The sequence below is a fragment of the Pelodiscus sinensis genome, chromosome 5 (assembly GCF_049634645.1).
Source record: "Pelodiscus sinensis isolate JC-2024 chromosome 5, ASM4963464v1, whole genome shotgun sequence".
In the NCBI taxonomy this organism is placed as follows: Eukaryota; Metazoa; Chordata; order Testudines; family Trionychidae; genus Pelodiscus; species Pelodiscus sinensis.
In genome coordinates, this window is record NC_134715.1 from 51,114,321 (window position 1) to 51,132,043 (window position 17,723).

General features: G+C 47.7%; 1 protein-coding gene across 9 annotated transcripts in view; it reads right to left on the reverse strand.

Moving 5' to 3' along the window:
• The window catches only part of LARP1B (La ribonucleoprotein 1B), a 115,298-nt gene that overhangs the window by 59,463 nt on the left and 38,112 nt on the right, over positions 1 to 17,723 (reverse strand). For 5 of the 9 annotated variants that reach the window (XR_012904143.1, XM_075929955.1, XM_075929957.1 and 2 more), the window contains exon 6: positions 380 to 550. Coding sequence is in view for 8 of the 9 variants with exons in the window: in XM_075929955.1 (XP_075786070.1) it covers positions 380 to 550 (171 nt within the window). In the remaining variant the exon portion in view is untranslated. The remainder of the gene's footprint in view (positions 1 to 379; positions 551 to 17,723) is intronic. The other 4 variants (XM_075929959.1, XM_075929958.1, XM_075929960.1 and 1 more) reach the window with 1 other exon arrangement.

A 17,723-nucleotide genomic window follows, 5' to 3' on the forward strand; every position in this document is an offset into this window, starting at 1 on the left:
CCCAGAAATGGCAGCAAAAGCCCAGTGTGTGAGGAGGTGGCAGGGCTGCCGGGCACTGCAATGAGAGCCTGGTGCACATAGAGGTGGCAGGGATGCCCGGCAGATCAGCAGGAGCTGTCAGGGCAGTGGGGGCCAGCAAGCTGGGCGAGACAGTAGGGAGGCTGGTGGTCAGGCCAGGGCTGGAGGGAGCTGATGGCAGGAGGGCCAGAAATGACTTCCCCTGGTCCAGCATAATCCCTCATCCAGGACCATTCAGGTCCTGAGTGTGCTGGACCAGGGAGCTCCAAAGTGTACTTGCAACGTGACATGCAAACCATATGGATTAATATACAGGATTTGATTTGTGGCAAGGGAGGGTTGTACAACTTAAAGGTTATACTTTTTGCTTCAATATCAGCTCTCATACTTCGAGGGTTTCCTCTGCCACGCCCTCTTCCTCTGCCACGCCCTCTTCCTCTTCCTCTAAAGAGTCCTCGAATGCTGCCACCTTCACTTCTCACACTGGAAACTTCATCATGGTCATCTCTCTTCTCTCTATCACGATGCCAAGCTTTTCAAAAGACAAAAAACAGTACTGTATATACAAGCAAGAGGTTCACCCATGAATAAATAGTCTCTAGAGAACTATTCCACAGGTATCAGGTACATATTTTGCACTGTAAAGCTAAGCCAAACTTCACAGAAGCTGACTAGTAAAGAATGAAGTGATTTTCAAGTGTTACTGATTTTAAAACAAACTTGTGATTAGTCTTAGCCATTCCATATTTAAGACTGACATTCACTCAATAGCTAATATTTTAAAATGTTTTAAAAACTACATACACACAAATTTTCTTGGGATCTGTACTGCATCATTAGGACCCTAACGTTGTATTTCTAAGTGTTCTCAAATCTATATCCATTCTCAGATTGTTCTGAAATTTTCAACATCTAATCAGGACTTAGGGATAAAGATAGTGGCACAAATCTGAAATCATTTGACCAGGATATCCTGAAGATAAAAATCAATTCCCTATGGGGCACTGGTAACATTGCTCGAAAACTCCCATATAAAAGGACAATATCAGAGAACAGATGTGCCACTTCCCTACTTGGGTCTTATCCCCAGTGTAAATAGGTGACGCCCTAGCTTGCTTGGAGCCAATGAAATGACTCTGGTGCCTCCCTCTCCCGCAAAGCTTGCAACATAGGGGCATTCTGGAGGAAAACTAGAGCAGTGCTGCACTGTGGTTATTTTGGTCTTCTATGACTTCTATGGAACTGTGGGCAGTGCAGACTTAGAGCAGCTTTAAGGCTAATCTAATGTACAATAGAGGCTGGACTTGCTTCTGGCAAGGTTGAAAATATAGAAATCATAAAGGGGGCGTAGACACATCTTTCACTTTTTCAGCATTCCTACATTGTTACAGTATGGTCATGCCTTGATATCCTAATTAAAGTTGAGATGCTGTAGTTCAAACTGTTCTGCTAGATTTCATCATACTCCTGATATTGCTAGCAAATCCTCCAATGACCTTTTGGTGTTTTGAATTCTGACAGTGATCACAGGACTGGAAGGAAGCCTGAGAGATCATCTAATCCTTCTTGGGGAGGGCCTGGGAAAGGGTTATAAATGGAGCAAGTCAGCTGGCTACTTGCAAAATTTGGCAATATTAATTTTCTTTTTATTTGACTTCATATGAAATAAGTCATGAACCTTAATTATCCCTTGTTTTCCTATTCTTTTCCATAACATTTTAAATTTGAGAGAGAGAGAGAGAGAGAGAGAGAGAGCGAGAGCGAGAGCGAGAGAGAGCGCGCGCGCGCTTGGATGCCATGGTGGCACAGATCCAAACAAGCACACATGACCTCAATATTGGTGCAGAAGACAAAACTCACTCTGCTCATGGACAGAAAATCTTAGCGGGAACACTGCTCTCAGCATGTCTTTTATTTGACATCTGCAGCCACAATACAGTTCCTTTTACACATGTATGAGGTGCATACAATTTTGAGGATGCTTGGCACTCCGTAAGTACACCTATCACCCACAGTGTCTGAGATATGTATGGTGATATGGGACAACTATTATGGGGTGCATCAGTTGCCAAACTGAGACGGTCAGATCAAAGAGTCTAGTGGAAGATTCCTAACGAGACTAAATCAGGTGTATGCCAAACACCACCAGCAGAACTCCTGCTGAGAAGCATTAAAATTGACAAACTAGAAAGGTGCTGGGCATCAAAACCATACTTGATGTTCTTGGCCTTCAGAAGGTATCCAATAGTGCCCCGCTGTGATCGCTCTGGCCAGGACTTGTGACTCTACTACTTTCCAGGTGAACAAGAAAAGGCCCAGGAAACTTTGAATTTCATTTCTTGTGTTGATAACATGGAGAGCACACCTCAGAGCAGGCAGCACACCTGGCCATGAGTTCAAGTCACATGGGAACCAGTTCCAATGAGCACAAATGAACACCAGCATGCAAAATGAAGGACATTTTGGACCTCATTGATGCATGGGCAGAGGAATCTATTCTCATGCCACTCCGAACCAGCAAGCGAAACGCAGATATCTATGAAAAGATCCCAAAAGTCTATGGTGATGGGTGTGGGGGGGCGGGGGAGAAGGGGACAGTTCCCCTGCCAGGTCATAGCATGCCTTTAATACAAGCCATAATCCACGATGAAAAACACTGAGCCAACACCAGGAGGCCCTTCATTCTGTCTGCAATGGAGATAAACAACTGCGTGGATCTGTGGAAAGGCTTTGTTGTATCTACATAAAATGCAAGAGCTCTTCTCACGTCTAATGAGTGTAATGCCTGTTCTTTCCGGTCCTCATGGGGCTTAGCGTAGAAGACCAGAAGGAAAACATCCTGTGACATGTGGAACACTGACACCACCTTAGGCAGAAAGGCGGGTATGAGCGGAGTGTGACCTTGTTTTTGGAAGAGACTGTTTAAGGGGGGCTCTGACAAAGGCCTGTAGTTAGGAGGCCCTTGGGGCTGATGCCATAGCCACCAGGAAAGCCACTTTCCAAGAGAGGTGAGACAAGGAACACGTGTCTAAGGGCATGACTGAGGAGCACATGAGCCCCTTGAGCACTAAATTTAGATCCCACTGAAGAACGGACTGTCTCACCTGAGAGTAGAGACTGCCCAAACCTTTTAGGAAACGTTTAACCACAGGGCTGATAAATACCAAGCCTCCCCTTTTCCCTGGGTGGAAAGCCAGAACAACTGCCAGGTGTACCCTCACTGAGGAGGCAGATAAACCTTGCTGCCCAAGAGCAAGAAGGAAGCCTAGGATTAGCAGGATAAAGGCCTGGAAGGGGTCTACTCCACTCTGGGCAGCCCAAGTCAAGAACCTTTTCCATTTGGCCCTATAGGTTGCCCTGGTGGAGGATTTCCTACTTTTCATTAACACCCACCTGACCTGTAATGTTACAACTCTCCACCCCTCAACCATGAATCTTCCAGGCTCTGAAGTGGAGAGACTGCAGGTTTGGGTGGCACCGATGACTCTGACCCAGCTCCTTAGACAATAGGTCAGGCAAGAGCGGTACAGCAATGGGGTCCTCCAGAGTGGAATACCAGTGCAGCCACAGCCCTCAGGATCACTGATATGCTGCACCTCAACCTCAGGAGGACCTCGTGTATGAGCAGAAATGGAAGGAAGGCATACAGGAGATAAGGGGGCAACCACATTATCATGGAATCCCTCTCTGACCCTGGGCATTGATTCAGGTACAATCAGAACTTGGCATACTTCTTGTTGGCCTGGGAAGCAATGCACAGATCCCAGAGTGCTAGAGCTTCCTGACACAGGGGAGAGAATCAAGCATCCTATTGATTGATAAATCATCACTGTTGTGTTGTCTGTCACGATGGAAACACACTTGCCCTTGAGCTGGGGCAGAAATGCTTGGCACACCAGGCACACTGCCCTCAGCTCCCAGACACACACACGTCGCGACTGCTCTGCCCAGGACCACATACCTTTAGTCCTGAGCTCACCTAGTTGGGGCTCTCCATCACCATCTACATCAAGGGAGGCTGCAGGGTGAACGGGATTCCTCCATATACCTTGTCCTCCTGCAGCCAACAGTCCATCATGCTCAACACCTCCAGTGGGATGGTCACCACTATGTCAATGTGATCGTGGGACAGGTTGTAGACCTTCACCAGACATGCCTGCAGAGGGCATAGGTGTAGCCTGGCGTATTGCACAATGTACATGCGTGATGCCATGTGACCTAGCAGTCTCATAGAGATTCTTAAGGTTATCAGGGGTATGGCTTTGAGCCTCAGAATAATGTCCCTCATGCTGCAAACCTGGTATTTAGGAGGGATGCATGCCCTGTCATGGCATCCAGTCTTGCTCCCATAACTATTACTTGCATGGAGATGAGAAAAAATGTTGCTTCATTCAACAGAAGCCCTAAACAGGAGAAGGTCTCTGTCCAGATCTATGTGGCTGAACACCTGGCTCCTGGAGCAACCTCTGATGAGTCAGTGATCTGGGCAGGAGAAGACTTGTACTTTCCTCCGCTTGAGAAAGCTTGCCACCACTGCCATACACTTGGTAAACACCCTGGGGTCAGTGGACAGGCCCAACAGTAGGACCATAAACTGGGAGTGGTCAGTGCCTACCATGAAATGGAAGAACCTCCTGTGGGAGGGGATAATGGAAATATGGGTATGTCTACACTACCCCGCTAGTTCGAACTAGCAGGGTAATGTAGGCATACCGCACTTACAAATGAAGCCCGGGATTTGAATTTCCCGGGCTTCATTTGCATAAGCGGGGAGCCGCCATTTTTAAAACCCCGCTGGTTCGAACCCCGTGCAGCGCGGCTACACGGGGCTCGAACTAGGTAGTTCGGACTAGGCTTCCTATTCCAGACTACCGGTACAAACGAGGTGTACCGGTAGTTCGGAATAGGAAGCCTAGTCCAAACTACCTAGTTCGAGCCCCGTGTAGCCGCGCTGCACGGGGTTCGAACCAGCGGGGTTTTAAAAATGGCGGCTCCCCACTTATACAAATGAAGCCCGGGAAATTCAAATCCCGGGCTTCATTTGCAAGTGCGGTATGCCTACACTACCCTCCTAGTTCGGACTAGGAGGGTAGTGTAGACATTGCCCTTGACATAAGACACATAGGGTGTGTACCAGTCCCCTAGATGGAGAGAGGGAATGATGGAGACCATCCTGAACCTCAACTTGTTTACAAAGGCATTTAGCTCTCTGAAGTATAAGATGGGGGTAAAGGACCCCTTTAGACTTTGAGATTAGGAAGTACAGGCAGTCCCCGAGTTACGCGGATCCGACTTATGTCGGATCCGCAGTTACGAACAGGGTCCTCTCCCTGGTCTCCAGCAGACCAGGGAGAGGAAGCAAAGCGGCGGAACATGCGGGCAGCCCAGACGCGTCTGGGCTGTCCGCTGCCCGCGTGCTCCGCGGCTTTGTTCTGCTTTGCTCCCCGTCCCCCTGGTCTGCAGCACCAGGGGACAGGGAGCAAAGCAGAACAAAGCCACGGAGCACGCGGGCAGCGGACAGCCCAGATGCGTCTGGGCTGCCCGCGTGTTCCGCCGCTTTGCTCCCCGGCCCCCTGGTCTGCAGACCAGGGGGACGGGGAGCAAAGCAGAGCAAAGCCGCCAAGCCCGAGGGCAGGAGGACAGCCATGGCACGTCTGGGCTGTCCCGCTGCCCCCGTGCTCCCCGGCTTTGCTCCGGACGCCTGTGGTACAGCAGCTGGGGCGCTGCCGGTTGGTCCCGTAGCGCCGCTCTGGGTCAGTTTCAGCAGTGGCTGAATCAGGACGCCTGGGGCAGAGCAGCTTGGGTGCAGCTGGGTTGGTCCAGCGGCGCTACTGGACCAAGCCAGCAGCACCCCAGCTGCTCTGCCCCAGGCGTCCCCAAGTCAGCCGCTGCTGAAACTGACCAGTGGCTGACTACAGGAAGCCCCTGCCCCGGGCTTCCTGGAATCAGCCGCTGATCAGTTTCAGCAGCAGCTGACTTGGGGATGCCTGGGGTTCGTAAGTTGAATCTGTATGTAAGTCAGAACTGGCGTCCAGATTCAGCCACTGTTGAAACTGATCGGTTTCAGCAGCGGCTGAAACTGGATCCCAGTTCCGACTTGCATACAGATTCAAATTAAGAACAAACCTACAGTACCTATCTTGTACGTAACCCAGGGACTGCCTGTACTGGGAATAAAACCCCTTCCCCTGAAATTTATGTGGAGCCTCTTCAACTGCCCCCAGTAACAGGAACAAGGAGACCTGACATAAGAGGTGCTTGTGAGAGGGGTCCCTGAAGAGGGACAGGGAAGGGGGATGGGAGGGTGGGAGAGAAAGGACAGGGATAGAGCTAGCTTCTCCGTTAGTCCTATCATTGTTGCTCCTGTTACACTGCCTGCCACCCTGCTGTCTGTGTCACTGCTGGTAAGGCCTCTGCTGTCTCGGGTTTGAGGGGCGACATTGCAGGTCGGGAGTATATATGCCCAAGGACTTCAAGGTCCCCCTCAAGTCCTTAACACTGCAGCCAGCTGTCCATCTGCTCCAAAAAGAGCTGCCTCAAAGGTCAGGTCTCGCAGCATTGTTTGAACTCCGGGTGGGATGCCTGATACCTGCAGCCATGAGTTCGCCATATTACTATCCCTGTGGCTACTGCCTGGATTGCTGAGTTGGCAGCGTCCAATACAACTTGGAGGGCTGTATAGGATACCACACTGCCTTCCTCAGTGAGGGTCCAAAACTCCTGTTGCAGCTCCCTAGGGAGTTGGTCTTTAAATTTATTCACAGTCACCCAGGAGTTATAGGCATACCTGCTAAGCATTGCCTGTTGGTTGACAATCCTCAGCTGCAATCCCACAGGGACACAGGCCTCCCTCACCAAGAGTCTGTCTTAGGCTCTTTGTTCTTGGGGGTAGGCCCACACTGGCCCTGCCTCTTCCTGTCGCATGTAGCCTGTACCACAGTGGAGCCAGGCGGTGGGCGGGCAAATAGATGTTCATGACCCGACTGCAGCACAAAGTATCCTCTCTCCAAACCCTTCTGCTTCAGTGGGATAGATGCCAGAGTCTGCAGAGAGTTTTAGTAATTTTGGTTACCGCATTGTTAAGGGGCAGGGCAATTCTGGCCAGGCATCCACTATCAGGATGTCCACCATTGGATCACTCTTCTGCTTCCTCCTCAACCTGCACCCCTAGGTTCTGAGTAAGTCCCCTTAGGAGCACTTGGTAGGTGAATATGTCCATGGTGGGCATGACCAGAGAAGGGTCAGCCAGCGCCTCGTTGGGGGAAGAGGACATGATGATTCTGTGGGCATCCCTAAATCCTCAAGCTGTGCTCCTTGCTGGGCCTGAGGAAAGTGCTGATGGTGAGGATCCATGGCAGGCGGTTCAGAGGCGGACAGTTCTGATTGGGCACCCAATGCTCCCATGGGGCTTCCTCTGGACTCCGATGACAAGGCCTGTGAAAGTGGGATAACACACAGGGTGTGTCTCTGCCCAGAGTCCAAGGCTGAAGCCGACTGACCTCGATAACCCCTACCCCAAGGCCTGGTGGTATGCTCAGCGGGTCCAAAAAGTCCACTGGTTGCCATTGTGGAGCCCAGAGCAGTGCTGAGAGTGTGACTGGTGCCACAAACATGACCAGTGTGGGGAGCAGGACTGGCTGCATGATGATGCCCTCGATATCGACTGGATCCAACTCCAATGAGTACTCAGATTCAGAACAAGATGGTGTGGCAATCAATGACATGACCTTGTGCCGGCTGTAACACACCATTGCTGCTGTCTTCTCTCAGAGCGGTACCGGTGGTGGCATGTTATTACAGCCGCTCTCTGAGTTACAAACATTTGATCTGTAACTCGAACTGTTTGTAACTCGGATCCCATAGAGTTACATGGCAACCACTCTGTTTGTAAGCACGGATCGCCGTTCGTAACTCAGATCCGTGTTTACGACCGCTTTGGTCGTAAGTGCAGATGGTCGTAAGTAAAGGTGGCCGTAAGTCGGGGAGCGGCTGTATGTGCCAACACTGGGCCAAATGAAGTGCCTGCAGTACCGCAAGAGGTCCAGCTTCAGCCAAAGTTTGTGCTGTAGGGGCCTGTGCCACCGCTGGGACCGGTGCCAGGCCCAACAGCACAGCCAGCAATGGTGGAGAGCACTTATGTGCCGTAGTCTTCAGTGCCAGCCATTGTTCCACATGGTATGGAGTCTCCACCTGGTGGTGTCAAGCCCAGTGCAGATATGAGTTGAATCAGCTCCCAGGCCTCAACAACTGTGTCAGGGATCAAGGGTTCCCAGACCACTCCACGGACAGATCTTGGACCTCTGAACTACTTGCCCATACAAAGCTCAACCTGCACCTATGCGGCATGGGCACAACATCGGATTTAGGCGGGGACAGAGCTTTTTGGTGTCCCTCCTGAGGGCGCACCTCACTCCCTTCTTGACAGGGACCTTCCTCTCTGCATCTTCTTTGATCTCGGTGCCTGGGATTGGGACTGGTGCCGGTGCCGCAGATCAGTCTGACGCTGCTGAACGTCTTGGCATAGTGCCTGTCTTGCGCACCAACGCTGGTGCACTTCTTAGAGGTAGTGCAGGGCCCGGTGCCCCAAGCTGGAGCATTGACTCCATGAGGAGCAGTTTCAACCGTGAGTCGTGCTCCTGCTTTGTTCTAGGCTTGAAGGACTAACAGATTTTACAAGACTCAGTCAAATGTCCCTCTCCTAGACACTTAAGGCACTCCTGGAGGGGGTTCCCAGAGGGCATGGGCTTTTGACACCTTGCACAAGGCTTGAAGCTGTGAGGCCCTGGCATTCCCCCCATGCCCATGGGGGGAATGAAGTGTGAACTACAACTACTCTAAGATAACACTAACTTAATAGCTACTAAACAACTAATTATTTACAAGATTGAACTATTTACAAACAATAGAACATAATCCTCATAGAAAAATAACAACGGCCATAATGGGTCAGACCAATGGTATCCTGTCTGCTGACTGGCCAATACCAGATGCCCCAGAGGGAGGAAACATAAGAGGTAATCCTCATGTGATCCCTCTCCTGTCACCCATTTCCAGACAATCAGAGGCTAGGAACACCATTCCTACTTATACTGGCTAATAGCCATTGATGGATCTAACCTCCATGAATCTATATAGCTCTTTTCTGAACCCTGTTAAAGTTCTAGCCTTCACTACATGCTCTGACAAGGAGTTCCACAGGTTGACTGTGCGCTGAGTGAAGAAAAACTTCCTTTGTTTGTTTTAAATCTGCAGCCTATTAATTTCATTTGGTGACCTCTAGTTCTTAGACTGTGGGAATAAGTAAACAACTTTTCCTTATTAACTTTTTCCACGCGCGTCACAATTTTATAGACCTCTATATCATATGCCCCCTAGTTTCCTCTTCTCTAAGCTGAAAAGTCCAAGTCTTTTTAGTCTCTCTTCATATAGGAGCCGTTCCAAACCCATACTCATTCTTGATGCCCTTTTTGGAACTTTTTCCAATGCCATTATTTCTTTTTTGAGATGAGGCGACCACATATATACGCGGTATCCAAGATGTCAGCATACCATGGTTTTATATAGAGGCAATAAGATACTCTGTCTTCTTCTCTATCCCTTTTAAAATTATTCCTAGCATTCTATTTGCTTTTTTGACTGCCGCTGCACACTGAGTGGATGTTTTCAACTATAGTTGTGATTTTTTTCCCCAATGTGCATTACTTTACATTTATCAACATTAAATTTCATTTACCATTTTGTTGCCCGATCACTTAGTTTGCTGAGACCTTTTTGAAGCTCTTCACAGTCTGCTTTGGTCTTTACTATCTTGAGCAGTCTGGTATCATCTGCAAGTTTTGCTACCTCACTGTTTACCCCTTTCGCTAGATCATTTATAAATAATTTGAATAGGATTGGTCCCAGAACAGACCCTTGGGGGACCCCACTAGTTACCTCTCTCCACTAGGAAAACTTACCATTTATTCCTACGGTTTGTTTCCTGTCTTTTACCCAGTTACCAATCCACAAAAGGACCTTCCCCTCTTATTCCATGACAACTTACTTAAGAGCCTTTGGTGAGGGACTTTGTCAAAGGCTTTCTGGAAATCTAAGTATACTATATCCACTGGATCCTCCTTGTCCACATATTAGTTGACCCCCTCAAAGAACTCTAGCAAATTAGTAAGGCACGATTTCCCTTTAGATAAATCATGTTGACTTCCCCCAACAAATTATATTCACCCATGCGTCTGACAATTTTATTCTTTACTGTAGTTTCAACTAATTTGCCCAGTACTGATGTCAGACTTACCGGTCTGTAATTGCCAGGATCACTTCTTGAGCCCTTTTTAAATATTGGCGTGACATTAGCAATCTTCCAGTCATTAGGTATGGAAGCTGATTTAAAGAATAGGTTACAAAGCACAGTTGATCGTTCTGAAATTTCCTATTTGAGTTTTCAGAACTCTTGTGTGAATGCCATCTGGTTTCAGATAACTTGTTACTGTTAAGTTTATCCATTTGTTCCAAAACATCCTCTAATGACACCTCAAACTGGGACAATTCCTCAGTTTTGTCACCTAAAAAAATGGCTCAAGTTTGGGAATCTCCCCAATATCCTCAGCCATGAAGACTGAAGCAAAGAATTCATTTAGCTTCTCCGCAATTACTTTATCATCTTTGAGTGCTCCTTTAGCATTTCGATAGTCCAAGGGCTCCACTGGCTGTTTAGCTGGCTTCCTGCTTCTGATGTACTTAAACATTCTGCTATTACTTTGAGTTTTTGTCTAGCTGTTCTTCAAACTCCTTTTTGGCATATCGTCTTATATTTTTACACAAAAAAATACGCTCCTTTCTATTTTCCTCACTAGAATTTGACTTCCACTTTTTAAAAGGTGTCTTTTTATCTGTGTCTGCTTCTTTTACTTGGTTGTCAAGCGACAATGGAACTTTTTGGTTCTCTTACTGTGTTTTTAAATTTGGGATATACATTTAAATTGGACCTCTCTTACAGTGTCTTTGAAAACTTTCCATGCAGCTTGCAGAGATTTTATTTTTGTCACTGTACCTTTTAATTTCTGTTTAACTAACCTCCTCATTTTTGTGTAGTTCCCCTTTCTGAAATTAAATGCTACAGTGCTGGGCTGCTGAAGTGTTTTTCCCACCACGGGCATGTTAAATTTTATTACATTATGATCACTATTTCCAAGCGGTCAAGTTATATTTACTTCTTGAACTTCTTGCACTCCACCTAGGACTAAATCAAGAATAGCCTCTCACTTTGTGGGTTCCAGAACCGGCTACTCCAAGAAGCAGTCATTTAAGGTATAAAAATTTTTTTAATCTCTGTATCCCGTCCTGAGGTGATGTGTACCCAGTCAGTATGGGGACAGTTGAAATCCTCAACTATTATTGAGTGTTTATCTAATCTCACTTAGCATTTCATAGTTACTATCACTGTCCTGACCAGGTGGTCAATAATATATCCCTACTGCTATATTCTTATTATTGGAGCATGAAATTACTATCCGTAGAGATTCTAGGATACATTTTGGCACATTTTGGCTCATTTAAGATTTTTACTTCATTTGATTCTACATTTTCTTTTACATATAGTGCCACTTCCCCACCAGCACTACTTGTTTTATCCTTTCAATATATTTTGTGTTCTGGTATGACTCTGTCCCATTGATTGTCCTCATTCCACAAACTTCTTTGATACGTATGAACCTCAGAAGCAAGAGGGAGGGGTGAGGGCTGGGAACAAGGACTAACATCTTTCCTTGCACCCTCTTGAAGGGAAGACTTTTGCCCTGCTGTTGCTGTACTACCTCCTGGGTCAGAGGCCTGCCCAGTTAGCACTAGGAACTTTCAGCTGCAGGTATTGCCTGCAGCCATTTCCAGGGTGGGCTTAAAGCTAGGAAGTGGCTGCTGGCAGTGGGACACACTGAAGGGGCGAGCCAAAGAGGGCTGCCCTTTGGGCCCTGTGTTGTGTGTGTCAGTGTAATTTTTGAGTGTGTGTTTGTGCTATGGTGAGAGCAGCACATTTGTTATTTGTGTGGTGGCCTATTCAGTTCCTGGTGAGAGCAGGGAGGGCAGGGAAGGGTTCTTCGTGAGAGTAAGTGCCCCCTATCTGCCCACACTGAAGGTCAATGAAGAGTTGTATTTGTTGTTTTCCTTTTTCATTATGCGTTGTGGCACAGATGGCCTGGATAAAAGGGAGAGTTCAGATAGCATTGTAGCAGTTGTGACAGGTGGGGGAAGATACGGCAATATCATCAGAACGGTCCAACTAAGGGGAACAGTTATGTGCTATTCCTTCTTCCAGTCCTGTTCCCAGTCTCAATGACTCTGGGAACCTTAAAATCTGGCTGTCAGCCCTGAGGCTGCTGCTGCATGCCAGGTTGGTATCCCACAATACAGTTATCATCCATAATTTAATCCTGGATGAAGGGACCAGCCTGGCTTGTATCACTGAGACTTTGCTGAGAGTAGTTTCTCGGTTCAGCACTAGCTGTGGCTGGATGGGAGGAGAAGGGAGGTGGCGACTGTCTATCGGGATACCATCACATTGGCCAGGGCATTGGTCCAACAAAGGGTTAGATTTTAGTGTTTGTACTTGATGTTGAATGGCCAGGATAGGTTGGGTGTTCTGCTTGTATACCACCCACCCTGCCACACAGCAGACGCTTTGCTCGAGCTGGCTGAGGTGGTCTCGGATGTGGCATTGAGGACCCCAAGGTTTTTGGTCTTGGGAGACTTTAATGTTCATGCAGAGGCTATCCTGTCTGGTCCAGTCCAAGATTTTATGGATACCATGATGACCCTAGGTCCATCCCAAAAAATAACTGCCCCCACGCATGTTGCAGGTCATACGCTCGATCTGGTCTTTTGGACTGAGGGAGCTAGAGTTCTTGGGATAAGGTATGTGGTTACACTCCCTTTGTCATGGACCCATCACTACCTGGTTAAGTTTAGACTGCTGACCTTCTCCACATAGGCACGGGACCGATTAAGATGGTCCATCCTCAGAGGCTGATGGACCCTGAGGGACTGTTTAGCCATTATGGCAAATGGTCCTGTCACTGCCCTACTTGATATATGGAATACTGAGGTAACACCCGGGCAGTTGACAGGATTGCTCCTAAGCGCCCTTTTTGGGCTAGTCAAGCCAGGTTTGCTCCCTGGTTTTCTGGGGAGTTGACAGTGGCAAAACAGTCTGTATGATGGCTAAAATGCCACTGGAAGAGAACTAGCACTGAGTCCAATCAATTGTGGGATAAGCTGAATTGCGAGCCTACTTTGTGGTGGTGCTGATAGTGAAGAAAAGCTACTTCTCCACACATTCTGCATCTGCACAATGCCATCCAGTGGAACTATTTTGAGTGGTGTGGGGCCTCTTACTGTCTGGCACTCATGACGAAATGCAGGAGCTCTTGGCTCTCCACTGTGTCCTGTTCACGAAGCACTTTGCAGATATGATTGCTCACATTCAGTCTGATTTGGACTTGGGCTGTTATGTAAGTGGGGTACAGAATGTGTTGAGTGCGCCGCTTAGTTGTTTTTTCTTTGGAACAGTTTCAGATCGAGGATGTGGACAAAGTGCTTGGAGGAGTGCAACCCACCACATGCTCTCTCGACCTCAGCACTTCATGGCTTATTCAAGCTAGCCAGGGAGGGACGACTGGTTGGGTCCAGGGGATTATTAATGCTGCTATTAGTTCTGGTATAGTTCCTGCCACCTGGAAAGAGGCAGTGATAAAACCACTACTTAAGAAGCCTTCCATGGACCCATATGATTTGAATAACCATTGCCCAGTTGCTAATATTCCCTTCTTGGGCAAGGTACTTGAGCGGGCGGTGGTGCTGCAACTCCAAGCTTTCTTGGAAGAAATGGATTATCTAGCTCTATTTCAGTCTGGCTTGAGGCCGGGTTTTGGAACTGAAACCACCTTGGGTCACCCGGGTAGATGACCTAAGCTAGGAAACAGACAGGGAAAGTGCATCCCTGTTGATTCTCTTGGCCCTCTTAGTGACTTTTGATACCATTAACCATGGTATCCTTATGGAGCGCCTGGCAGAGCTCGGTATCAGAGGCACTGTTTTGCAGTGATTCCAGTCTTACATGTCTGGACATTTTCAGAAGGTGGAGCTAGGGGGCTGCCACTTGACCCTGTGTTGATTGTGCTACAGGATCTGCAAGATTTCATCTTGTTCCCTCTGCTGTTTAACATCTACATGAAGCCGCCGGGAGAAGTCGTAAGGAGTTTTGGAGGACGGTGCCATCAATATGCAGATGATGTCCAACTCTATTTCTCTGTGCCATCAGAACCAGGTGTGGCGGCAACTGATCTAAACTGGTGTCTACAGGCAGTGATGGACTGGATGAGGTCAAATAAGATGAATCTGAATCCAGATAAGACTGAGGTCCTGTGGATCAGGAAGCCATCTCTTCGGGAATATGGCGTAGCACCTGTTCTAGACAGGGTTACGCTCCCCCTGAAAGAACAGGTACGCAGCATGGGAGTCCTCATGGACTCTTTTTTAAGATTTGAGAATCAAAACTTCTTCAGCCGCCAGGAGTGCTTTTGGGTAGCTTCAGCTGATCGGCCAGCTGTAACCCTTCCTGAATAAGCATGATGTGGCCACAGTGATCCATGCTGTTACATCCTGATTGGATTACTGCAATGCACTTTATGTGGGGCTGCCTCTGAGGAGCCTACAGAAACTTCAATTGGTCCAGAATGCAGCTGCTTGAGTTTTAACTAATACTTGTTATACGGAGCACATTATGCTGGTGCTCCGGCAGCTACACTGGCTTCTGGTATGTTTCCGGGCACAATTTAATGTCTTGGTTATAAGCTATAAAGCCCTAAACAGGTTGTGTCTGAGGTATCTGTAGGACCATATTTTCCCATAGGAAAATCTGCCTGGGGACTGAGGTCAGCTGGGGGAGGCTCTGCTCTGTGTTCCTCCACTTGCGAAGTTAAGGTTAACATCTGTGCAGAGCAAGCCCTTCTCAGCTTTTGCTCCCAGGCTGTAGAACTCTCTCCTCCGGGATATTCACCCGGTGCCAATGTTAGCATTGATTCAACGGCAGGCTAAAGCCACCCTTTTTACTTGTGCTTTTATTGGTGTTTGATTCTGTACGTGTCTCCCTTCTCTTGAGATGTCTTAGCAGGTCTTATGTTCCCCTGGGGTCTTGTATTTTAATTTTTTATTTTTATATATAGTGTATAATATTTTAAATAAGGAGGCGGGGTAAAAATATTTGTAATCAAATACATACTAGAGGAGATGCAAGCAGAGTATCAGGAAAGGAGAGCTTGCAGAGCATTCCAAATGAAGCAGCCGGAGACAGTCTTGCTGTCCCTGATGTCAGTCATGGACCACATGGCAGCTTTCCAAGACATGTACCCGGATAGGCTCCCTCCCCTTCTTGCACACCAACATTCCCTTCTCACCCAGTTCCATAGCCTCCTCCTGCAGGGACCCTAGGGCACAGGGATGGGGAAAGAACTCAAGGGCAGCCTCATATTCAGCCAGCCTCCAAGGTGGCATGAAGCAAAACGGTGTCCTTGAATTTCTGATTTCCCACTCCATCCTTAAGGGCCCCACCATTGACTCCTTTTCAGTTCCTACTGTGCTCCCTAAATAAAAATACATTTCTGAACAGTCTCTTTATTGCTTCTATTGCAGGGGTGGGGTTGGGGGCAAACACTCTAAATGCAGGGGCACCTCATTGAGAGCAACGTGCCTGACTCTCAAAAATGGCCATTCATGAAACATTTATTTCAAAACCTGTCTGATTTACACTGTCCAGAGCTGTGCTCTCCTTATTGCCCTGGTATCTGGCTGCTCAAAATCTTTGGCAAGGCACTCTGCCCTAGTTCCCCCCTCCCCCCCACATTCTTTCCCCCTTGCTCTCTCAAATATTTTGGAGCATATAGCAGGCTGCCACCACAAAGGGACTGTTGCATTCACTGAGGTCTAACCTAGTCAGTAGACTCTGAAACCTTATCTTTCAACGTCCAAAAACACATTCCACCTCCATTCTGCACTTACTCAGCCTGTAGTTGAATTGCTCCTTACAGAGGTCCAGGCTGCCCATGTATGATTTCCTAAGCCACGGGAGCAAGAGATAGGCTGGGTCAACAAGGGTCATTATTGGCATTTCCATCTCTCTGATTCCAATTTTCTCGTCTGTGAAAAAAGTTCTAGCTTGCAGCTTTCTGCAGAGGCAGGAGTTCCTCTAAAGGTGTTAACGTCACACATCCTTCCCAACCCTCCCAAATTAATGTTGGTGAAATGGCCTTTGTGATCTATCAGCACCTGCAGCACAATCAAGACGTACCCCTTCCAGTTTATGTACTCCTTGATAAGGCAGTCGAGTGCCAAGATGGGAATGTGTGTTTCATCTGTTTTCCCGCCACAGTTAGGGAACCCCATTGTGGCAAAGCCATCCACTATGTTGTCCACATTCCCCAGAATTACAACCCTGCATACCAATGTTATTGATTGCTTTGACTACTTGTATAACAATAGCCACGACTCATCGCACAGCAGCGAGCCCCGCTCACCAGCTGTGCTGTCCGGCGATCTGCGCATGCGCAGATCATTCTGTGCATGAGCAGATCGCCTGAACCCGGCTCTTCCGGGTTGCAATCTACTCGCCCTGGGCGAGTAGATTGCATTATTTGTCGAGCCCTGACAATAGCCCCCACTGTAAATTTCTCCACTCTGAATTGATTCCCAATTGACCAGTACCTGTCTGGTGTTGCAAGTTTCCACAGGGCAATTGCCAAACACTTCTTCATAGAGTGGATCTCATTCAGGTGTTCCTGCGTTTCAGGGCCAGGGAAAACCATTCACAAAGTTCCATGAAAGTGATCTTACACATTCAGAAGTTTTGCAGTCACTGCTGATCATCCCATACCTGCAACACTATGCAGACCCACTAGTTTGCGTTTGACAGCACCAGAACTGGTGTTCCACTGTTTCCAGAGGATCCAATGCTGGCGGCATTTCCAATTCGCTCAACTAAGGACTTGCCCGTACAGCATGTCCATACCATCCCAAGGTTCGTCCTCTTGCTGGAGTGTCATGCATACACTCTCGACAAACTCCACCAGTAAGCACACCAAAGTAAACATCATCATCACAATGCTTTGATGCACAATGGGATTCACAAGGCAGTCCATGCACATGCTGCTACGGCATCTGCACAGGTAACCAGGGCCAAAAAGGGCACAAAAAGACTATTTCCTGTTCATCAGAAGCAACGCACACAAATGCATTATGGGATGCTGACTACATGAACCCAGAACTACATGCTACACAGTTTTGGTCCCAGCATGCAATGGGAACATAACTCAGAATGTTAAGTGGTACAGGCATTGTGGGATAGCTACCTGCAGTACATCGCTCTCAAAATCAATGGCAGCCTTCCTACTAGGGATGCGCAACTTTGAACTACATTGAATTCTTGCATAGAATGAGTACAAGAACCTTCTCCTTTACAAAAAGGGGTAGAAAGAGAACCTTAATAAATTCAAATTTTCACAGTGTAGGCATGGCCTCAGAGTAGCTAACTACAACTTAGCTCTTTCAGGTAAATTATTGCATTGTTAACGCTAAAGTCAACTTTCTGTACAACCAACCACGTTAAAGTCTGTTCAGGAGATGCTCAGTATTGGAATAGTAGGTGAGGAATAAAGTCCCTAAAC